A 24,935-nucleotide genomic window follows, 5' to 3' on the forward strand; every position below is an offset into this window, starting at 1 on the left:
CTGGCCCGAGATGATTAAAGTTCAATATGTAGCATAGATGTAGCCTAGTAGGCTCACGTTAACTAGCTAGCTAACTTAGCTGGTTCATTGTTGCCCATGCAAGACCAGCTTTGATGCACCTGTACTAACCTCGCCTTCTGGATGGTAGTGGGGTGAACAGACAGGTGGTTGTTGTCCTTGATAATCTTTCTGGCCTTCCTGTGACATCGGGTGCTGTAGGTGTCCTGGAGGGCAAGTAGTTTGCCCCCGGTGTTGCATTGTGGAGACCGCACCACCCTGTGGAGAGCCCTGCGGTTGTGGGCTGTGCAGTTGTCGTACCAGGCGGTGATACAGCCCGACAGGATGCTCTCAATTGTGCATCTGTAAAAGTTCTGTAAGGGTTTTAGGTGACAAGGCAAATTTCTTCAGCCTCCTGAGGTTGAAGAGGCGCTATTACACCTTCTCCACCACACTGTCTGTGTGGGTGGACCCTTTCAGTTTGTCCGTGATGTGTATGCCGAGGAACTAAAAAATGTCCACCTTCTCCACTGCTGTCCTGTCGATGTGGATAGGGGGGTGCTCCTTCTGCTGTTTCCTGAAGACCACGATCATCTCCTTTGTTTTGTTGACGTTGAGTGAAAGGTTATTTTCCTGACATCACACTCCGAGAACCCTTGCCTCCTCCCTGTAGGTTGTCTTGTCGTTGTTGGTAATCAAGCCTACTACTGTTGTGTCGTCTACAAACTTGATGATTGAGTTGGAGGAGTGCAAGACCACGCAGTCATGGGTGAACAGGGAGAACAGAAAGGGGCTGAGCACACACCCTTGTGGGGCCCCAGTGTTGAGGATCAGTGAAGTGGAGATGTTGTTTCCTACCTTCACCACCTGGGGGCGGCCCGTCAAAGTCCAGGACCCAATTGCACAGGGTTGGGTTGAGACCCAGGGCCTCAAGCTTAAGATGAGCTAGGAGGGTACTATGGTGTTCTTACATAGGTATTCCTCTTGTTCAGATGGGATAGGACAGTTTGATGGCAATTGCATCGTCTGTGGACCTATTGGGGTGGTAAGAAAATTGAAGTAGGTCTAGTAAACAAAAAAGTGTTAAACAAATCAAAATATATTTTATATTTGAGATTCTTCAAAGTAGCCACCCTTTGCTTTGATGACAGCTTTGCACACTCTTGCCTCTCAACCAGCTTCATGAGGTAGTCACCTGCAATGCATTTCAATTAACAGGTGTGCCTTCTTAAAAGTGCATTTGTGGAATGTATTTCTTTCTTAATGAGTTTGAGCCAATCAGTTGTGTTGAGACAAGGTAGGGGTGGTATAAAGACAATAGCCGTATTTGGTAAAAGACCAAGTCCATATTATGGCAAGAATAGCTCAAATAAGCAAAGAGAAATGACAGTCCATCATTACTTTAAGATATGAAGGTTAATCAATCCGGAAAATTTCAAGAACTTTGAAAGTTTCTTCCAAGTGCAGTCGCAAAAACCATCAAGCGCTATGATGAAAATGGCTCTCATGAGGACCGCCACATGAAAGGAAGACCCAGAGTTACCTCTGCTGCAGAGGATACGTTCATTAGAGTTACCAGCCTCAGAAATTGCAACCCAAATAAATTCTTCACATATTTCAAATAACAGACACATCTCAACATCAACTGTTCAGAGGACACCTTCATGGTCGAATTGCTGCAAAGAAACCACTACTAAAGGACACCAATAATAAGAAGAGACTTGCTTGGGCCAAGAAACACGAACAATGGATATTCGACCAGTGGAAATCTGTTCTTTGGTCAGATGAGTCCAAATTTGAGATTTTTGGTTCCAGAATGCTGTGGCCAGGCCAGGCCAACCCACTGGGGAGCCAGGCCCAGCCAATTAGAATGAATTTTTCAACACAAAAGAGCTTTATCATGCTGTTTAATTAGCTTATTGATATGTCACACCTGTCAGGTGGATGAATTATCTTGGCAAAGTTTTAGAACACCTACTCATTCAAGGGTTTTTCTTTCTTTAGACTATTTTCTACATTTTAGAATAATAGTGAAGACATCAAAACATTTCATAGTTTTGATGTCTTCACTATTATTCTAAAATGTAGAAAAAAGTCTAAATAAATAAAAACCCTTGAATGCGTAGGTGTTCTAAAACTTTTGACCGGTAGTGTATATATTATTATTGTAATTATTATTAATAATTTATTTTTCCATCAAAAGGTTTGGGGCTGGACCAAAAACATCCGTGGCTGAAGCTCTGGAAGCCCAGGCCTATTGACGCCACTGAGGACACCAGGGTCAATGGAGTTGATGCATTTCCTTCAGCCACAATCAGTGCACCTGGGTTTCCTTTCCTTTGGTGTATCCAGAAGTAAATTATTAAAGGGAGGATAAAAGCGTGAGTGGTGTGGAAACGAGACAGTCAGACACAGACAAACAGACAGATGACAGTGGTTGAGGCAGACAGGCTGGGAATCCAACCCCTCCCACCCTCACTGCCCATCCTGTCCCTCCTCCCTCCCTGACTACCCCCCATCACCCCTCCATCCTCACTCACTTCCCCCTTCACTGCCCCTCTCCCCATCAGCTTGCCCCCTTGCCCGTGTGGTGGGCTCTCACTCCAGGCCTTCTCGGACGACCGCTTGAAGTGCAAATCTGTTTTCACAGAACTTCCAACTTATTCCTCTTGTCAGCGGAGCAGGAAATGGGAAGCCTCCCAAATGGCACCCTATTCCCTATATAGTGCACTACTTTTGGACCATAGGAATTTGGAATAGCGTGCCATTTGGGACAGACATGGAGTGGGGGCCCCTCGCCCAGCCGCCTCACCCCTGTACCGCCCCAGTAACGGGATCATTGACAGGCCAGTGACACTGCCCAAACAGATAATGGAAAGCTATTGATTTTTACTCCTTTTTTTGTATACAGGAAGCGTCGGACAGCGGTCCCCGGGTTGGCACTTCAGAATAACCAGCCAGAACAGAAAGAGAAAGAAGGACGTGATCAATGGATTTGAACTCTGGATCTCCGCTGCTGCCACAGACGATAAGGTGGGGGGAAAAAGCCAGGCCGACAGATAAGTGCCATCAGTCAATCACCCAGTTTCTCATGGTGCAGTGATAGGCTGCTTCTCAAATGACACCCTATTCCCTCCACCCCTAGGGCTCCGGCTCTGGTCAGAGTTAGTGCACTATATAGGTAATAGGGTCCCACTGGGCACACACTGGTTGAATCAACATTGTTTCCATGTCATTTAAATGAAATTACATTGAACCAACGTGGAATAGATGTTGAATTGACATCTGTGCTCAGTGGAGTGCCAGTTGCGACGTAGACATAGTCTACTGGTCCACCTGAAACACCTTAACACACACTATTTTTTATTTAACCGTTATTTAACTAATAGGAACTAACCTTCTTAGAGTGGCTGGGAGCTTCCCTTTAGTCTCCCCTACTGCAGTATCACACAGTAACACAGACACTCCTAATGTGCCAGTGTTTTAAAAATGACCTCCTAAGGCTCTCCTATTAAAATTAAACAACTTGTCTCGTTGCTTATACTTTCTGGAGAGACTAAAATGAACAAATAAAATACTGTGATGATTCAAGGCAAATGCTGTTGCTATTCTCTCATTTTACCACGCTAACTCATTACTATTCACTGGTTCTGGTTAAATGCAGCTAGCCCCTCTCTCTCTACTCCATGTGGTACAGGTGAATCAGACGTTTATATACAGTTTTAATAGAGAAGTAATCTCCAGAGAGGGGTGTCTTTGATTCTCAGGCCCTAATAATAACCATGCTTTGGTCTACTACTAGCTACCACTGGACCACTACTGCAGATGGCCAATGTGGCTCCTACCATGTAACACATTTCTTTATGTCTCTCTCTCGCTCTCTCTCCAGGCTGCCAGTGAAATAATAAAACCCCCACTCCTGGTCATGGCTGGCTCAATCTCATTATAATCTCTCTTTGGTTTTTATTCATGGTGCCCTTTGGGACGGTGTCTGCCCCGTGACGTGGCTCCCAACCTCCGCAGAGAACATCTTTTGAAACAGCCAGGAGACCTAATGAAGTCACAGAGTAGCACAATTATTTCCCTGAGAAGGAGCATTAATGTACTTGAGAATCCCCTCCGGAGGAACATGATGACAATTGGTTTGTACAGCTTTGATCATCCTGTTTTAAATACGGACCAGGATAAACTGCAGGGTCGGCCCCCTGTGCCACGGGTTGGGTTTCTAGCAGACGTCGGGTGTGTCAAATGGCACCTTATTCCCTATATAGTGCACTACTTTTTCATTGGTGAAATTTAATAGGAACTCTATCGTCCCACCATCCAAACATACTTACAAAAGCTAAAAACAAAAGGCGAGAATGGCGGGTTATATAAAATCAGTGTATATATATTTTGTACAAACACAATGTTATAGACCGAGTTACCAGGACTTGTAGGGGGTGAGAAACGAATAATTGTAAAAAAAGTAAAAAGGCCATGAAGGCCATTTCATTTCAGTATTTTATTTCAGAAAGTTCTTGATATATTTACCACAGAAAGCTGAACGAATACATGGTATATAGAGCCTGCTTTCTTTAATCATCCAAAATGAAGTATGATGTTAAACCAACTAGACATTATTACAGTACATTCACATCTCTCAGACATTCCCTAGTGTTGTCTAGATGAATAAAACATTAAACTTGTGTATTTTACTTAGCATAATACAATATCTAACTGGAAGTTTCAGCACCATGGAAATGTGATTTAAGTTGTAACTTGACTTGGATTAAAAAGCTCCTAGTCTTTTTATTGGACTGTGAAATCCATTTCAGAAGGGATAGGTAAGTTATCCATAATAATATTAGAAATAGTGCTTGGCGGTGGTGAATCATCAAAGAGCAGTACAGAACAATGTGCTTCATTAACTAGGACTAATAAACGCCTTAAACCAATAATTCACCACTATCTCAGCCTTTCTTCATCTTTTGTCTTACCTCTAAATGTTATTGAAAGAAAACTAGCCTCAATCCACTGCTTCTGCATGTTTATTTGGCAAGGTTAGCAAATTGGCAAAGGTTGATAGTCAAACCAACTAACAAGCAGTGGATTGAAGCACCTCCTTCTCCATAAAACCACTTTTGAGGTAAATGTGTATATTGCATGATATTGATGAGCTCCTCAGCTTACACTACAAGAATCCAGTGACACAAAGTTTAAACTTGTTGAATATTTCAGGAAATACATTATAGTATTGGTCTTATAGATAAATCACAAGAAAACATGTTTTCTTTTCTTGATTAACATAAAATGAGAACATATCGCAATTCCAATTACATCAGAACAAGACAAATAGGAAATAATTAACATGACAGTTAGGGAGAAAGCAGATATTGTGTCCATTCATACAGTATGGACAGTTCTAGCAATACATATAATTTGTGATATAAAGTACCAGTCAAAAGTTTGGACACAGAAAACTCATTCTAGGGTTTTTCTTTATTTTCACTATTTTCTACATTGTAGAATAATACTGAAGACATCAAAACAATGAAATAACACACATGGAATCATGTAATAACCAAAAAAGTGTTAAACAAATCAAAATATATTTTAGATTCTTCAAAGTCGCCACCCTTTACCTTGATGACAGCTTTGCACACTCTTGGCTATTATCTCAATCAGCTTCACCTGGAATGCTTTTCCAACAGTCTTGAAGGAGTTCCCACATATGCTGAGCACTTGTTGGCTGCTTTTCCTTCACTCTGGGGTCCAACTCATCCCAAACCATCTCAATTAAGGGGAGGATAAGGTCATCTGATGCAGCACTCCGTCACTCTCCTTCTTGGTCAAATAGCCCTTACACAACCACGCGGAGATCATCAGTTCACCTACTCTGCGTCTCACAAAGACATGACGGGTGGAACCAAAAATCTCAAATTTGGACTCATCAGTCCAAAGGACAGATTTCCACTGGTCTAATGTCCATTGCTCTTGTTTCTTGGCCAAACCAAGTCTCTTCTTATTATTGGTGTCCTTTAGTAGTGGTTTATTTGCAGCAATTGACCATGAAGGCCTGAGTCTCTGAACAGTTGATTTTGAGATGTGTCTGTTACTTGAACTCTGTGAAACATTTATTTGGGCTGCAATTTCTGAGGCTGGTAACTCTAATGAACTTATCCTCTAAAGCAGAGGTAACTCTAGGTCTTCCTTTCGTGTAGTGGTCCTCGTGAGAGACAGTTTCATCATAGCGCTTGATGGTTTTTGCGACTGCAGTTGAAGAAACTTTCAAAGTTCTTGACATTTTCCAAATTGACTGACCATCATGTCTTAAAGTATTGATGGACTGGCGTTTCTCTTTACTTATTTGAGTTGTTCTTGCCATAAAATGGACTTGGTATTTTACCAAATAGGCTATCTTCTGTATACCAACCATACCTTGTCACAGCACAACTGATTGGCTTAAACACATTAAGGAAAGAAATTCCACAAATTTACTTTTAACAAGGCACACCTGTTAATTGAAATGCATTCCAGGTGACTACCTCATGAAGCTGGTTTAGAGAATGCCAAGAGTGTGCAAAGCTGTGATCAAGGCAAAGGGTGGCTATTGTGTTATTTCATAGTTTGATGTCTTTACTATTATTCTACAATGTAGAAAATAGTCAAAAGAAAAGAATAACCCTGGAATGAGTAGGTGTCTCCAAACTTTTGACTGGTACTATTTATGATTGACCCTGTATTCTGATTATGGCTTCTATAGGCTACAGTTAAAAGTAACGGACAAAGCATTTATCATTTACACAATGCTGAGGTGTCAGTTGTCTCATTTGGTAATGGGTTCAACGTTCTGACTGACTGCTAAACAGTGCAAAGAAGGAAGCAAGAAGTCACATTTAACATGTGTACCTGTTGCAAGATGGCAAGATTACCTGTAGGTAAAACTTCACCTAAACATAGTAGAGTAGAAGCGGTTACAGACTGCAAACGTTCGGTTAGAAAAGTTGAGATACAAGGTTCTGAACTGACTACTATTCTAGCTTCAGCGATTGTTGGCATTTTTGCATCTCAAGCACAAGTCTTTGTTTCTGTACATATAAGTAACAAGATCCATCATATACAGTATAGAGACAGGTCTTATAAAATAGAGGGACGGGCTGGTATTGTGCGTATTAAGAAAAACATATAGCTTTAGAATTGTTCTATCTATCTATATTTCTATGTATCTATCCATATTTACATGTAGAGGATAAAGATATAAAGTGAAAATGTGTAAACAACCCTCTAGTTCAGGACGCCACTGGAAGAAGCTCTGGAAAGGACGTGTCCGTGTGCTGCTCCAGGCTTGGGTGCTCATTGGACGAGGGGTGTGCATGGTGCAAGGGATGCTCATCATGGAGCTCAGGGTGCTCGTGGGTTTCGGGGTGCTCATTGGGCAATGGGGGCTCCTGCTGGGGCAAGGGGTGATCATGAGGAGAGGGGTGTTCCAAGCAGGAGTGCTCATGGTGTGTCTGGGGCTCATGAGCCGTTGGAGGCTCATTGGATGTTGGGTGCTCCCGATAGGGGTGCTGCTGGGGGGGCAAGGAGGGCGTCTCTTTGTGTAGTCGCAGGACCTCCACCATGCCAGCTCCTGTGCGAGGGACACTGGTATGCATGAGGTGCCTCTGTAAGTGCCTGAGCCAATCCTCCTGGATAGACAGAGGACCCTGGAAGACGAGGTCACAGAATCTGCATAGGAGAGAGAGAGAGTTAAGTTAGGCTAGGTTATGTTAGCCTAGGTTAGGTTAGCATACATATGGATACTATTTAGCATCTGAAGTGGCAATCATTTCCCTGTACAGGTGAACAATAAGCATGACCATTTCACAATATTAAAGGGGCACTCCGTAATGTCTTTGTGCCTTGTGGCCAAAGGGTGGAATGCACAACAAATCAATACGCACACAAAAACAGGGAGGGGACAGAGAAGCTTGTTGTGGTCCTACATACCTGCAGGTGAGTCTATACATCTCCTCAACAGCACATGGGAGAGCTGAGAACAGGGTGTTCTTTGGTCCAGCCCTCAACCTAGGCTTCTTCAGTATACAGGAATAGGCTGAAAGACACAAATCATCTCATTACAGACCAACTTACTATAGACCACTCCATGCAACTTAGCAGACTGATTGACACCAGGAATGAGAGAGTCACAGGCTGTGTCCCAATGGGGGCCCTGGTCAAAAGTAGTGCACTATACAGTACTGTACATTTGGAAAGTATTCAGAACCCTTGGACTTTTTCCGCATTTTGTTACGTTTATAGCCTTGTTTAATTGTTTTACATTTTTTTATCATCCTCATCAATCTATACACAATACCCCATACATTTTTGCAAATGTATACAAAAATTAAAAACAGAAATACCTTATTTACATAAGTATTCAGACCCTTGGCTATGAGACTCGAAATTGAGCTCAGGTGCATCCTGTTTCCATTGATCATCCTTGAGATATTTCTACAACCTGATTGGAGTCCACTTGTGGTAAATTCCATTGATTGGAGATGATTTGGAAAGGCACACACCTGTCTATATAAGGTCCCACTGTTGACAGTGCATGTCAGAGCAAAAACCAAGCCATGAGGTCGAAGGAATTGTTCGTATAGATCAGAGACAGGATTATGTTGAGGCACAGATCTGGGGACGGGTACCAAAACATTTCTGCAGCATTGAAGGTCCCCAGGAACACAGTGGCCTCCATCATTATTCAATGGAAGAAGTTTAGAACCACCAAGACTCTTCCTGGAGCTTTCCGCCCGGCCAAACTAAGCAATCGGGGGAGAAGGGCCTTGGTCTGGGAGGTGACCAAGAACCCGATGGTCACTCTGACAGAGCTCCAGAGTTCCTCTGTGGAGATGGGAGAACCTTCCGGAAGGACAACCATCTCTGCAGCACTCCACTAATCAGGCCTTTATGATAGAGTGGTCAGATGGAAGCCACTCCTCAGTAAAAGCCACATGACAGCCCGCTGAGAGTTTGCCAAAAGGCACTTAAAGAACTTTCAAACCATGAGAAACAAGATTCTCTGGTCTGATAAAACCAAGATTGAACGCTTTGGCCTGAATGCCAAGTGTCACGTCTGGAGGAAACCTGGCACCATCCCTACTATTGAAGCATGGAGGTGGCAGCATCATGCTGTGGGGATGTTTTTCAGCTGCAGGGACTGGGAGAGTAATAAGGATCGAGGGAAAGATGAACAGAGCAAAGTACAGAGAGATCCTTGATGAAAACCTGCTACAGAGCACTCAGGACCTCAGACTGGGGCAAAGGTTCACCTTCCAACAGGAGAACGACCCTAAGCACACAGCCAAGACAACACAGATCTGGCTTTCGGGACAAGTCTCTGAATGGCCTTGAGTGGCCCAGCCAGAGCCCGGACTTGAATCCGATCTAACATCTCTGGAGAGACCTGAAAATAGCTGTGCAGCAACGCTCCCTATCCAACCTGACAGAGCTTGAGAGGATCTGCAGAGAAGAATGGGAGAAACTCCCCAAATACAGGTGTGCCAAGCTTGTAGCGTCATACCCAAGAAGACTTGAGGCTGTAATCGCTGCCAAAGGTGCTTCAACAAAGTACTGAGTAAAGGGTCTTAATACTTATGTAAATGTGACATTTCTAAAAACCTGTTTTTGCTTGGTAATCATGGGGTATTGTGTGTAAATTGATGAGGGGGGAAAAATGTCATCCATTTTGGAATAAGGCTGTAATGTAACAAAATGTGGAAAAAGTAAAGGGATCTGAATATTTTCCGAATGCACTATATAGGGAATAGGGCACCATTTTGGATGCAATGTTCTGTACATGTTCAATAGGGTACATTCAACACTGTCATTTCAGAAAGGTGCCTTTATGTTCTTGACTTTTGTGACCAGGCTTAGTGAACTTACTTGTTCCTTCTAACAAGGCAACCCTCTTCCTGCGTGCGTAAGCGCGAAGATGATTGGACAGGCTAACAGCACTGGGAAATGTTGTGTTACAGTGAATGCAAATCTTCTTATTAGATGCATTTCTCTCTGTAAAGTGAGAGAGACATTGAAAGAGAGAAAAATCAAAAGAAAGCAAAGCACACAGTTGAGTTCAAAACTTTAAACATGTTCCAGAAGCTCATTGACAACACTTTTCTTGCAAGGAGAACGTCTTTGAACAAGTGTCAAGATTGTAGCATCTAATCAAAATGCCTCCGGATAACCATGCTCTGTTTGTTTTTAACTTCATTAACAGTTGCCTTCCATTAGAGACCCTTTGTTTGGATGCTGCCCACTTTTTCAAATAGTTCAACTTCTACACGCATTACATCTAAATTAATTGCTGCTTGGGTTTCAGGGTCTTTGACAAGCGTCTTTGAGAATTAAAATCTGGAGGTGAGTTGAGGTGACTTTAGGGGAAGAATCTGAAGAAATATAAGAAATATGACTACAGAGCACATAGATGAACATGAAGTAAAACTGCTATTCCCTGTGTGCCATCACCTCTCCCTCCATCTGTTTTCATATTTTAAAGATCTGTTTTGCACTTAGCAGTTGGAGACGTGTTGTTGAGAGTAATGTTTATCACAATCTAAGGACTCCAGGGTGCCTATTTTCACCTGTAGCACAAGATTCACGCAGGGGTTGGAACAATTTGGGGCTTTAAAATGTTATTTCGGCGATGACAAGAAATTCGTACTGTGCTGATTGTGTCAATATTGCACATTAATTACAATGGTTTGGCATGGCACTGCAGGCTACATCTAGAGCATGTTAAATCGTAAAAGCGTTAGATTATGAAAGGTCTCTTCGAACACCTGTTAAAACAGATTTGATTGGGTAACAAGCCCACACCGAGTTTCTATGCAGGCTGTCCTGAAGCTACTGGCAGTTGTGTGAAAACAATAGCGACATCTTCCCATTCATTTCACACCTAATAGGTGAAAAAACATCTGCTACAGAGGTGTTTTTTAACCATGACAAGCTACTAAAGGTTATTTAAATTACCAGCAAAAATGTGTGTTAAATCTCCATTTAACATAACACTGATTACAGCAATATGGTGTAGAAGCCATTGTTAGATGGTTAAAACCAAATGCGTGACTCGGTCTATTCTACCTTTAAGGTTTCAGCTTTCAGCTATAATGTAAAAAGTAACTTTGACATTCAACACTGTCAGCCACAAAACGGGCAATCACTAGAATTCTGACAGACCCCAAAAAATTGCTATCTGATTTAAAATCTTTATTAATCATTCTGCAAAATGGACGGGAACTCTTATTTGGACAGACATTAAACAAAGGTGTGTAAACACAGCTGATGTGCTTCCAGAGCCACATCAAAAGAACGTGACAGTTGTTTTATTTCAATTTCAAAGCCCCTTTGGTGACATTCATTATTTTTTGTGTGCGTTACAATAATTACATTGACTGTGAACTTTTCTTTTTTTTCTTGTTTCTTTTTTAAAATCCAAGTCCGTTTGATTGACATGTTGTGATTTAACATGGGCTCCTGTAAGTAATGAAAAGCTGTAGAGTTAGTAAAACATACAAAAACAGCTGTGGAACAAGACAAGTTTGTGTTTCATTAAAGCAAGCTAATACTGTAATTGGTGTGCACAAGTCACATATTATCTTAATCTGTATCATCGCACTCTATAAAACTATTACGAAGAACACCTAAAAGAATCATACTTATCTGCAAAGGACTAAACTGAATAATCTTATGAATGAAGATAGAACACTGTGAAAAGAACAGACCGCCGATACAGTTTAGCTAATAAAGCTGTCTGTCACTTCTATCCACCATCTATCTGCCTTAACTGGATTTTTTGTCTTATTTGATTCTAGTTGAAACAGACTGTTTCATATATGTCATATATGTTTTGCCATCACAAAGAGGGGCCTTGTTGCACTACAATAATAATTACCATCAAATAAAATATACTTGGCAGACAAAGTAACTGCAGTTTGTAACTCTATAGTTTTTAACTCCGTTACTTGGCAGAAAACAAAAAAAATGCACATTTTGTTTAACTGGGTTGTTTAAAACACTGTTGAGTCTCATCACAATAAAATAATGTTTTTTTGGGGGGGGGGGGGAGGGGCAAAAAATACATGTAAAAAGTCCTTTTCAACTTTACCATGTCACCAATTTTGAAATTGTACAATCTCAATGTCTTTTTCAGTTCTGAAAGTGCTCTAAAATGCTGATATTCTGATGTGTATAGAAATTATTTGTGAGGCTTCTTACCATGGGCCCAGTGTGTTTCCAGGTTGCTGGCCTGTTGGTTCTGTCTCCCCTCAACCCTCTCTTTGGTCACAGTAAAGTGGTTCTTATCTGCATCATCCTTGTCTAACTTCCTCTTCCTCAAAAGCTCGCCTAAAGTGCTCCGGGAAGGTTCAATGACACCTCGTATCTGTAATAATAATAATACATAATACATTTTACTTGCATCTTTCAAGATACCAAAAGACACTTACAGAGTAAAATAAAATAAAGATATTGAACATAAGCAAATCAAATCGTATTTGTCACATGCGCCAAATACAACTGGTGTAGACTTTACCGTGAAATGCTTGCTTATGAGCCCTTCCTAACAATAAAGAGTAATATATTACTATATATAACCTAAGTGTATGTAAACTTCCGACTTCAACTGTATGTATAAAAAAATATATATATATATACATACAGTTGAAGTCGGAAGTTTACATACACTTAGGTTGGAGTCATTAAAACTCGTTTTTCAAACACTGATTATTAGAAAACCCTTTTGCAATTATGTTAGCAAAAGTAATTATGTTAGCATAATTGCAAAAGGGTTTTCTAATGAATAATTAACCTTTTAAAATTATAAACTTGGATTAAATAACACAATGTGCCATTGGAACACAGGAGTGATGGTTGCTGATAATTGGCCTCTGTGCACCTATGTAAATATTCCATTAAAAATCTGCCATTTCCAGCTTCAATATCATTTCGAACATTTACAATGTCTACACTGTATTTCTGATCAATTTGATGTTATTTTAATGGACAAAAAATGTGCTTTTCTTTAAAAAACAAGGACATTTCTAAATGACCCCAAACTTTTGAATGGTAGCATATATAAGTAAAAGTTAATCACACAAAATAGCATGGTACCAATACAGCACAACAACAGTACCTCTATACTCTTCCTCTCAGGAAAGAAATCCTTTCTCTCAACTCCCTCCTGCCTGGGTGTATTTGCACTGGGATCCCATGGAGTGGGAGTGCCATTCTGGCCCAGCTGGCAGCCATGTTGGATCTTCACTGGGATCCCCATCGGTGTTAGGAAAAGCCCGTCGCTGCCAATGAACTTCTGGGAGATGATTGGTCGAGAGATGAACTGCTTCCTGTTCAGGTTTCAAATAAAACACAACAATGATATAGCCAGAGAGATACATGAAAAAGTACAATAAAATAAAAGTCACCAAAATAAAAAATAAAAATAAAAATGAAGACAAAATTCAAAAAAATAAATCATATCTACAGTACCAGTCAAAGGTTTGGACACACCTTCTCATTCAAGGGTTTTTATTTATTGTTACAATTTTCCACATTGTAGAATAATAGTGAAGACATCAAAACAATTAAATAACACATATGGAATCATGTAGTAAGCAAAAAAGTGTTAAACAAAACAAAATATATTTTAGATTTAATCTTCTTCAAAGTCACCATCTTTTGCCTTGACGACAGCTTTGCACACTCTTGGCATTCTCTCAACCAGCTTCACGTGGAATGCTTTTTCAACAATCTTGAAGGAGTTCCCGCATTTTCTGAGAACTTGTTGGCTGCTTTTCCTTCACTCTGCGGTCCAACTCATCCCAAACCATATCAATTGGAATGAAGTCGGGTGATTATGGAGGCCAGGTCATCTGATGCAGCACTCCATCACTCTCCTTTTTGGTCTAATAGCCCTTACAAAGCCTGGTGGTGTTGGGTCATTGTCTTGTTAAAAAACAAATGATAGTCCCACTAAGCTCAAACCAGCTGTGGTAGTCATGAATTCTAAATAAATCACAGACAGTGTTACCAGCAAAGCACCCCCACACCTCCTCCTCCATGCTTCGCGGTGGGAACCACACATGCAGAGATCATACGTTCACCTACTCCGTGTCTCAAAAAGACACAGCAGTTGGAACCAAAAATCTCAAATTTGGACTCATCAGGCCAAAGGACAGATATCCACCGGTCTAATGTCCATTGCTCGTGTTTCTTGGCCCAAGCAAGTCTCTTCTTATTATTGGTGTCCTTTAGTAGTTGTTTCTTTGCAGCAATTTGACCATGAAGGCCTGATTCACGCAGTCTCCTCTGAACAGTTGATTTTGAGATGTGTCTGTTACATGAACTCTGTGAAACATTTATTTGGGCTGCATTATGAGGCTGGTAACTCTAAGGAACTTAACCTCTGCAGCAGAGGTAACTGTGTGTCTTCTTTTACTGTGGCGGTCCTTATGAGAGCCAGTTTCATCATAGTGCCTGATGGTTTTTGCGACTGAACTTGAAGAAACGTTCAAAGATCTAGAAATGTTCCGCATTGACCGACTTTCATGTCTTAAAGTAATGATGGACTGTTGTTTGCCTTTGTTAATTTGAGCTGTTTCTTCCATCATATGGACTTGGTCTTTTACCAAATAGGGCTATCTTCTGTATACCAAACATACCTTATCACAATACAACTGATTGGCTCAAACGCATTAAGAATGAAATAAATTCCTCTAATTACATTTTAATTTCATGAAGCTGGTTGAGAGAATGCCAAGAGTGTATAAAGCTGTCATCAAGGCAAAGGGTGGCTACTTTTCTCACCTCATCTATTTTGATCTCTTTAATACTTTTTTGGTTACTACATGATTCCATGTGTTATTTCATAAATTTGATGTCTTCACTATTATTCTACAATGTAGAAAATAGTAAAAATCAAGAAAAACCCTTGAATGAGTAGGTGTGTCCAAACCTTTGACTGGTAATGTATACATACAGTGGGGAGAACAAGTATTTGATACACTGCCGATTTTGCAGGTTTTCCTACATACAAAGCATGCAGAGGTCTATAATTTTTATCATAGGTACACTTCAATTGTGAGAGACGGAATTTAAAACAAAATCCAGAAAATCCCATTGTATGATTTTTAAGTAATTAATATGCATTTTATTGCATGACATAAGTATTTGATCACCTACCAACCAGTAAGAATTCCGACTCTCACAGACCTGTTAGTTTTTCTTTAAGAAGCCCTCCTGTTCTCCACTCATTACCTGTATTAACTAATTGTGGGACGCTTTGGGAAGGCTACCCGAAACGTTTGACCGAAGTTAAACAATTTAAAGGCAATGCTACCAGATACAAATTGAGTGTATGTAAACTTCTGACCCACTGGGAATGTGATGAAAGAAATAAAAGCTGAAATAAATAATTCTCTGTACTATTATTCTGACATTTCACATTCTTAAAGAATCTTGTTTCTCATGGTCTAAGAGTCCTTTAGGTGCCTTTTGGCAAACTCCAAGTAGCCAGTCATGTGCCTTTTACTGAGGAGTGGCTTCCATTTGGCCACTCTACCATAAAGGCCTGATTGGTGGAGTGCTGCAGAGATGGTTGACCGTTTGGAAGGTTCTCCCATCTCCACAGAGGAACTCTGGAGCTCTGTCAGAATGAACAACAGGTTCTTGGTCACCTTCCAGATCAAGGCCCTTCTCCCCCGATTGCTCAGTTTGGTTGGGCGGCGCACTCAAGGAAGAGTCTTGGTGGTTAAAAAACTTCTTCCATTTAAGAATGTTGGAGACCACTGTGTTCTTGGGGACCGTCAATGCTGCAGACATTTTTTGGTCCCCTTCCCCTTCCCCAAAACTGTACGGACAATTCCTTCGACCTCATGGCTTGGTTTTTGCTCTGACATGCACTGTCAACTGTGGGACCTTATACAGAAAGGTGTATGCCTTTCCAAATGATGTCCAATCAATTGAATTTACTACAGGTGTACTCCAATTAAGTTGTAGAAACATCTCAAGGATGATCCATGGTAACAGGATGCACCTGAGCTCAATATCAAGTCTCATAGCAAAGGGCCTGACTACTTAAGTAAATAAGTTTTTTTGTTTTTAATAAATTAGTAAAAATGTCTATATACCTGTTTTCACTTCGTCATTATGGGGTATTGGGTGTAGATTGCTGAGGATTTTCTTTTTATTTAATACATTTTAGAATAAGGCTGTAACGTAACAAAATGTGGAAAAAGTCAAGGGTTTCGAATACTTTCTGAAGGCACTGTATATATGATATACAAACTACATGGCTACAAAAGTATGCGGACACCTATTCATCGAACATCTCATTCCAAACTCTTGGAATTAAAAAATGCGGAAGACACCCCTTTTGCTGGTACTATAGCCTCCACTCTTCTGGGAAGGCTTTCCACTAGATGTTGGAACATTTCTGTGGGGACTTGCTTCCATTCAGCCACAAGAGTATTAGTGAGGTCGGGCTCTGATGATGCGCGTTTATGCCTGGCTCGCAGTCAGCGTTCCAATTCATCCCAAAGGTGTTCGCAGGGGTTGAGGTCAGGAACCTGAGCAGACAAGTCAAGTTCTTACACACCGATCTCGACAAACCATTTTCTGTGTGGACCTTGCGTTGTGGACGGGGGCATTGTCATGTTGAAACAGGAAAGGACCTTCCCGAAATTATTGCCACAACGTTGGAAGAAAAGAATTGTCTTGAATTTCATTGTATGCTGTAGCATTAAGATTTCCCTTTACTGGAACTAATGGGCCTAGGCCGAACCATGAAAAACAGCCCCAGACCATTATTACTCCTCCACCAAACTTTACAGTTGGCACTATGCATTGGGGCAGGTGGCGTTCTGCTGGCATCCGCCAAACCCAGATTAGTCTGTTGGACTGCCAGATGGTGAAGCATGATTCATCACTCTAGAGAACGCGTTTCCACTGCTCCTGAGTCCAATGGCAGCGAGCTTTACACAACTCTAGCCAATGCTCGGCATAGCGAATGGTGATCTTAGGCTTGTGTGTGGCTGCTCGGCCATGGAAACCCATTTCATGAAACTCCAGACGAGCAGTTCTTGTGATGAAGTTGCTTCAAGAGGTAGTTTGGAACTCGATAGGGAGTGTTGCAACCGAGGACAGACGATTTGTACGTGCTATGCAGTTCAGCATCTGGCGGTTCCGTTCTGTGAGCTTGTGTAGCCTACCACTCTGCGGCTGAGTCGTCGTTGCTCCTAGACGTTTCCACTAAACAATAACCACACTTACAGTTGACCAGGGCAGCTCTAGCAGGGCAGAAATTTGACGAACTGACTTGTTGGAAAGGTGGCAACCTATGACAGTGCCACGTTGAAAGTCACTGAGCTCTTCAGTACTGGCCATTCTACTGCCAGTGTTTGTCTATGGAGATTGCATGGTTGTGTGCTTGGCCATGTAGTATATATACAAATTATACTAATTTTGTGTCACTGATTTACACACAATACCCCATAATGTCAAAGTGGAATTTAGCTTGAAGAACATTTTAGAAATCCATCCAAAATTAAAAGCTGAAATGTCTTGAGTTAATAAGCATTCAACCCCTTTGTTATCTGGAAATTCCCCCAACCGAGCAGTCAATTTCAAACACAGATTCAACCACAAAGACCAGGGAGGTTTTCCAATAACCCGCAAAGAAGGGCACCTATTGGTCGATGGCAAAAAAACTAAAAACAGACATTGAATATCCCTTTGAGCATTGTGATGTTATTAATTACAATTTGGATGGTGTATCAATACACCCAGTCACTAAAAAGATAAAGGCGTCCTTCCTAACTCAGTTGCCGGAGAGGAATGAAACCGCTCAGGGATTTCACCATGAGGCTAATGGTGACTTTAAAACAGTTACAGAGTTTAATAGCTGCGATAGGAGAAACTTGAGGATGGATCAACAACATTGTAATTACTCCACAATAGTAACCTAATTCACAGAGTGAAAAGAAGGAAGCCTGTACAGACATCCTGTTTGCAATAAGGCACTAAAGAAACTACAATTTGGCAAAGAAATTAACTTTATGTCCTGAACACAAAGCGTTATGTTTGGGGCAAATCTAACACAACACATCACACATCACATTTTTTTCAAGCACAGTGGTGGCTGCATCATGTTATGGGTATGCTTGTAATCGTTAAGGACTGGGGAGTTTTTCCAGGATAAAAAGTACTGGAATGTAGCTAAGCACAGGCAAAATCGTAGAGGAAAACCTGGTTAGTCTGCTTTCCACCAGACACTGGGAAATTAATGTACCTTTCAGGGCAAATCTACACTTGAGTTGCTTATCAAGAAGACAGTGAATGTTCCCGAGTGGCCGAGTTACAGTTTTGACTTAAATCTGCTTGAAAATCTATGGCAAGACCTGAAATGGCTGTCTAGCAATGATCAACAACCAATTTGAGCTTGAAGAACTTTGAAAATAATAATGCACAATCCAGGTGTGGAGACTTGCCATAAAGACTCACAGCTGTAATCACTGCCAAAGATGATTCTACAAAGTACTGACTCAGGGGTGTGAATATGTATGTAAATTAGATATGTCTGTAGTTCATTTTCAATAAATTAGCAAACATTTCTAAAAACATATTCACTTTGCCATTATGGTTTATTGTGTGTAGATGGTGAGAAAAAATGGATTTAATACATTTTGGAATCAGGCACAATAAAATGTGGAATAAGTCAAAGGGTATGAATACTTTCTGAAGGCACTGTATACATGATATAGGATATAATATTGTATTACATCTCTTAAAGGTGTGAACAGTAACTTTTTCGAGGAAATGTTTAGAGTACCTGTTGAGAATCTGGAGGATGTTCTGGTGTTCCTGCTCGTCCTTTAGCAGCTCATTGAGAATACACACTGGACTCTTACTGGTGCTGGTGCTGGTCTTCCCTATTCGCTTCAGGTGGCCCCTCACGTGGTTGGAGAGGCCTGTCTTGGTGTCGAACCAGCCCCAGCACAGGGGACAGGTGTGCTCCGCCTGAGACTCCGGCTTCTCAGCTAAAACATGGAGATTATAAAAAAGGTTCCGTATTAACTATCTACATTTACATGTAATGCTCTTATCGCTCTTATCCAGAGCAATCTAGGTAAATTACTAGCTAACTTTGGGGTAACTTTGAACACTACACTATCTATAGAAAAATAACATGACACACTTGACTGGGAAAAACTGTAATAAGTATAGTTACTGTGTAATTACAGATAACTTTAACCCTATTACAATGCAATAGTGCAGAAAACAATAAGTTACTGAATATAAATACGTTGCTCACCTTTTTTAATCCTCCGCACCACAGATGGGACCTTTCTGCGTATGCGTGGCTGTCGGTCCTGTGAGGCTACCCGCTCAGGTGACACCACATGGCGAGCGTCATAACTCAGCCCCAACCTGTACAGGTGCCCTCGCACGTGATTGGATAAGCCCACCCCAGACTCAAACACAGCAGGACAGTAGGGGCAGGACTTCCTTTCTGTTCCAAAAGAAGGGGAGAAGTCATAGTCATAGGAGAGACTCTGGTTGTGTGTGCTGGTGGTGGTGGGTGACTCTGGAGAATCGTCACACACTGAGCTTTCTATACACTCCTCTTTGATGATAAGCTTCTGTATGTCATCGCTGTCATACTCCCCATCCTTATCTTCAGTCTTATTAAAATGGTGGTCAACCTGAACGGCGTTCTTTTCAAAACGGCCGATGTCAGCAGCAGGTGCAGGATTCTCTTTGATAGAAGAACCCCTCTGTCTGCGTATGAAGTAGCTACGGGCGTAGGGGTTCCTCTCGTTCTCACTACTATCCAGGAAGTTGGCTGTAGCCTCACTGGTGTAAGCACTAAAGTCATACGTGTCCTCGTAATCATCGTCTCCCTCTGTGTCCTCAGGAGTGGTAGTCTCTTTTAACTTTGGGTTCAGTTTTGGCAAAACATTATCAACCACCTTGTCCACACTGTTGTGGAAGGGAGTGGACATTTTTCTTTTGGATGGAGTCTTTTGGGTAACAGCTTGTGCCTCTGACTTCCTGCCGGTCAAGTCGTTGCTACCTCCCTGACTCTTGTCAGAGTTGTAGCTATGATACAGCATCTGGCCTGGTTTAACCATCTTGGATGTAAGCAACACATCAACATTTGAGGGATATTTTGTCCTTTCGGAGATTCCTGAAACCACATGGTCGTATAGTTGATTGTCTTCCTCAACATAAGGGAGACCTGTTGTCACGTCTATTTTCTCTGTTGGTTTAGGAGATAATTTGCTTGGCTTGTCACTCCTCCACAGGGATGGCGACAGCTTGTTTGCTGAGCTGACAATGCTGCACTTGAACTGAGAGGAGGTAAGACCTTTGTAAGACTTCTGTGTGTCTGCTGTGTCTCTCATGTAAAAGTCAGCTACACTACCGGACCAAAAGCGAAAATCCGCTCTTTTCCAGAAAGCAGGCTTTTTAATACAGAACTTTGGCTTAAGCTGCAGTAGTTTCAAATCTGCTGCTTTTTTGGACGGGTCAGCTAGGCTATATTGATCTGGATGGTTAAGTGCTTTTTTAAATGGCGGATTTTCATATTCATCATCAGAATCAGACTGTTGGTGTATCAGCTCACAATGCCTTTTAAGGCCATCTTCATTCTGGGTGCTGAAAGGGCACACTTTACAGTGAAACAGAACATGACTGGATTCATCATTGTTATCTGTAAGAAACTCTGGCTCCTCATCTTTGATCACGTTCTTGTACTTGGACTTCAGTGTGTCACAGTGCATCGCGTACAGGTGTGCTTCAAGCTCCCGTTCCGTCAATGCCACGTGGTTGCACTCCGCGCAGAGGTAATAACGTTTATCCTTGTTGTGTGTCTTGGCGTGCTGGACGAACGTCTTGGGGCAATTGGTCCCGAACACACACTGCGGGCACTGGAGCTTGGCGTTCCTGCCTTCGTCTCGGAGTTTGTTGAGTCCCTGGATCTCCTCCATGAGTTTCTCCCGTCTCTCCTGGTGGATAATCATGTGCTTGAGGAGGGAGCTGCGATCGCGGAACGAACGCCCACATTCCCTGCATATAAAAGGCCGGGGAACTTTCTCGTGGTGGCGTACCTGATGATTTTGCCCATCTAAATGATACATCACATGTCTATGCAAATGCCTTTTCTCCTTGAAATTAACATTGCACATTGTGCATGGGAAGAATGATGGTTCTTGTTCGGATTGCTCGGTCTTAAGCTGTTTGGGCTTTCCACTAAAGAGGGAGACGGAGTGATTGTCCTCTTGGCAATCTGCTCTTACAATCAGTTTCTTAATGATTACAGGGCTGTCACTGGGATGCTCTTGACATGAATTCACAGAAGATTGTACATCAGCCTTTTTACAGGAGGAATCATCTTCATTTATGTTGGAGATGTCAAAATCCTCATCATCCTCCTCCTCTTCAATATGCCACTTTTTGTAAGTGTGATTTGTGCTGCAGTTGTAAACTTTTTCAGGAGAGCCTGCCGTACCCACCAGGTGTATTTTACGCTTCCTCTGTCTTTGGTTGGTAAGCTGAGACATCCCTCCCACTCCTGCAGCGTTTGTCTCTAAGCTGCTGTCAACTGTGCGATTCTTCCACAACGCCAGTATGAGCTCTTTCTGTGAATCCCAGTGTAGTGCATCAGTCCCGTCAGAACCGTCCGACGAGCTCTCAGAGGACTCTGTGGTGTTTAAGTCCCATATAGATCTAGCTCTAGCCTTGACTCCCTCGGCCGTCCATATTTGGTTAATTGGCGTTTGGTGTGACTGTGGACTGTGGCCTGACAAGGTGGTGTCAGGGGCCTGGTAGGGCAGTTCAGCCTCACTAGCCTCAGAGTCTGATGGTGACGTGTTGTTGGCCCCTGGCTGCGTGGTGGCTAGTGTTTTCAGAACGAGCCCTGCTGGGTTCTTCAGGGCGTCTGATTGAAGCTCACTGGGTGGTGGTAACACCTGAGGGCTTGTGTCCCTCCCAAATTGTCGTAGTTGGGCGTCCTGGGCCTCCACCAGGACATTGTTGGACATTGTGCTGTTTTTGTTCAGGCCACAGCTCTCCTCTGAGGCGGGGTGTGAACCAGGTCCATTAACAAGTGCTCCTGAAGGCAGTGAATGGGCTGCTTGGGCTGTGTGGGGAACAGCAGGGACACTGTTGGGTACAAATGAACTGGGCTGTGCTCCATTTAAAGGGTTTGGGAGTCCATCAGAAGACAGCTGCTCTGACAGACCTGCAGCATTGTTCTTCAGGGAAGACGTGTGACGCTGTAATGGCTCCTGAGTGGCACCGGAGCTGTCACACACTGGTTCCACCACATCTCCTTCTTTGTTCTCTTGTGCATTTGGCTTTATATCAGCCATCTCACCAGTATGTTCTGAGAAGAGAGAAACAGAGAAAAATAACCAAATCAGCTTTAAACATGCTCAATAATTTATGTCATGTTTTGAGAGCTAAAGGCGGTGAAAAATGCATTATTAAAATGTGTCAAATTGAAAAATGTACAGCCCAACCCACAACAATTATCATATCACTACATTGTATATCGTTTCAAAATCAAATGCAGGCTAATACTATGTTGAATAACAAATCCAAACAATGACTATTTTATTCACAGTGTTAAGTTTCAGCTCTGCCTACTTTCTCCCCAACTGTTCCACACAATGAGAGTTTTATCCGCATTACTTCAGCGCTCCTCTCTGGTGCTGCATTATGATTTTCCTCACACCCTCGTCCGCCACTTCTCTTCACAACAAACCCTGCTGTTAGCCCCAGATACCCCGGTGAGGGCTCTTAATTACCAGAGCACACCTCTGGGATACAACCTTCCTGTTCCTCCCCAGAAAGCTCCCAGACGCCTGCTAAAATTGACCAATTTCCATGGGAACAAAGTAGACTTCCAATGAGATCATACTCAGTCTTAGCACTCTGTGATGGTGCCAACACGGGTCCCAGCACGACGCTGTTGTTGCTCCAATCCTGACAAATTGGCATGCGTCGGGCTACACAATCAGTCTGTCTCACACAAACACACGCATGAACAGACACACACACACAAACACGGGCACACACACACACACACACACACACACACACACACACACACACACACACACACACACACACACACACACACACACACACACACACACAGATATATAAAACACACACAGCTATAAAAACACAAATATATAAACAGAAATCAATAGTCGTCAGGACAGATTGCTGAATGTAATAGAGACTCAACTGTTTAAACAAGCCACTTAAAAGAGTGAAAATACATGAATAAAATCTTCTAACATTTAACACTCTTCCTAGCCTTGTAATAGTCAAGCTGTGAGACTAAGAGACGAGGTGATGTATTTTACAGCTTGGTACAATGTGAAGTGTCCAGGCAGGGTTGTTGTAGCCCTAGCTGATAGACATAGGCTAAATCCCAAATGGCACCCTATTCCCTATTTAGTGCACTACTTTTGACCAGGACCCATAGGGGCTCTGGTCAAAAGCTGTGCACTATAAGGAATAGGGTGCCATTTGGAATAAACCGTAGTGTAGTTCACAATGTATGCTCAGTGGATTTGACATGATCCAGTGTTGGCTGCTCTCTACAGGAAGCTACGTCGCTAACGAAGTGGTAAATTCAGTGTTAATGAGTGGCTTCACTGTTACCACCTCTGAGGTAAAACCTTCCGAGCACCATATTCCCTCCATCTGCTGTAGTGTTACTGTAGGGGCTTGGGTTAGCAGGGAGGGAGAGGCAGAAAAGACGCTCTGCATTTAAAGCTAACGTCACTGCTACCCCCCTTGAACAGCAGGGTGGCAAATCCATCAGAATATGATTACAGCTTTACATTTAGAGGCTCATTAGCAGCAGTACTAGCCAGGGGTGAAAGTAAGGCGGTTTCGGTCCGGTACGGTGTCCCAGCAAAATAATTGTGGGGGTATGCCGTACCGGTAAATCATGAGCCTATCACAATAATGCAACCAAAATATCAAGATAACTGTTGGCTATTACACCATTATTTATCAGTAGGCTATCACATGTCAGAGGCATGACAAATGAGCGAATGGACTTGAAAACGGGTGGTATAGCCTGCATTCCGGTGTGGTTCAACGAGAACACCGACATTTTGCCAAGGTACAGATGAATGGCCGACACTGAGCTGTGCATGGACAGCAGTGGAAGCATACATTCTGGACTAATGACTATCGCCTAAATGTCATTAGACTTTGTGGTGTTTTGTGTAACGGAGGCCTCTTTCCATTCATCACTGTAGGTTGTGAGTGGATGACGTGCGCGGGTAGCCTAGTAAAGGAGCCCTTTGAATTGACTGGTTGTGTTAACGCCACAATCAATCACATTTATTTATAAAGCCCTTCTTACATCATCTGATGTCACAAAGTGCTGTACAGAAACACAACCTAAAACCCCAAACAGTAAGCAATGCAGGTGTAGAAGCACGGTGGCTAGGAAAAACTCCCTAGAAAGGCCGGAACCTAGGAAGAAACCTAGAGAGGATAAAATAAGTCATACATTTTAAAAGTTAAATGACACATCTTTACAACTAGGCCCACAGAGATCCTATTAAATTATTATGGATTCTAGATGTAATTCTTGGATTAAGCGCGTGCATACATAAGAGGTCACCTACCGGGAAGAAATGAAATCTACTTTCACCCCTGGTACTAGCGTACAATATGACTCTCCCTCTTTCTGTTCCACATATCACAACCACAAGCAAGCAGCTAGGGTTCAACAGCAATGCCATTTTAGAAAATGGATTTTCTTTTATTTACTTCATTTAGTTCATGTGAAAAAGGCTGACTTTGCATTGCCAGAAGCTATTTACAATGATTATAGGCTTAAGTACATGTACGTCGTATGCGTAGATCGACCTCTATCTTTTCTATTA

At 42.1% G+C, this 24,935-nt stretch overlaps 1 protein-coding gene across 1 annotated transcript in view; it reads right to left on the minus strand.

Annotated features, from left to right (window-relative positions):
- Positions 1–4,482: 4,482 nt before the first annotated feature.
- LOC129855438 (zinc finger protein 644-like) overlaps positions 4,483–24,935 on the minus strand; it is a 46,816-nt gene continuing 26,363 nt past the window's right edge. Inside the window, exons 3-9 of the mRNA XM_055923092.1 lie at positions 19,325–22,399; positions 18,842–19,049; positions 13,151–13,361; positions 12,235–12,400; positions 9,904–10,029; positions 7,969–8,074; positions 4,483–7,707 (exon numbers count right to left, since the gene is read on the minus strand). Coding sequence (XP_055779067.1) covers positions 7,269–7,707; positions 7,969–8,074; positions 9,904–10,029; positions 12,235–12,400; positions 13,151–13,361; positions 18,842–19,049; positions 19,325–22,385 — 4,317 coding nt within the window. The 5' untranslated portion in view covers positions 22,386–22,399 and the 3' untranslated portion in view covers positions 4,483–7,268. The remainder of the gene's footprint in view (positions 7,708–7,968; positions 8,075–9,903; positions 10,030–12,234; positions 12,401–13,150; positions 13,362–18,841; positions 19,050–19,324; positions 22,400–24,935) is intronic.

Source organism: Salvelinus fontinalis, chromosome 5 (assembly GCF_029448725.1).
Source record: "Salvelinus fontinalis isolate EN_2023a chromosome 5, ASM2944872v1, whole genome shotgun sequence".
Classification (NCBI taxonomy): Eukaryota; Metazoa; Chordata; class Actinopteri; order Salmoniformes; family Salmonidae; genus Salvelinus; species Salvelinus fontinalis.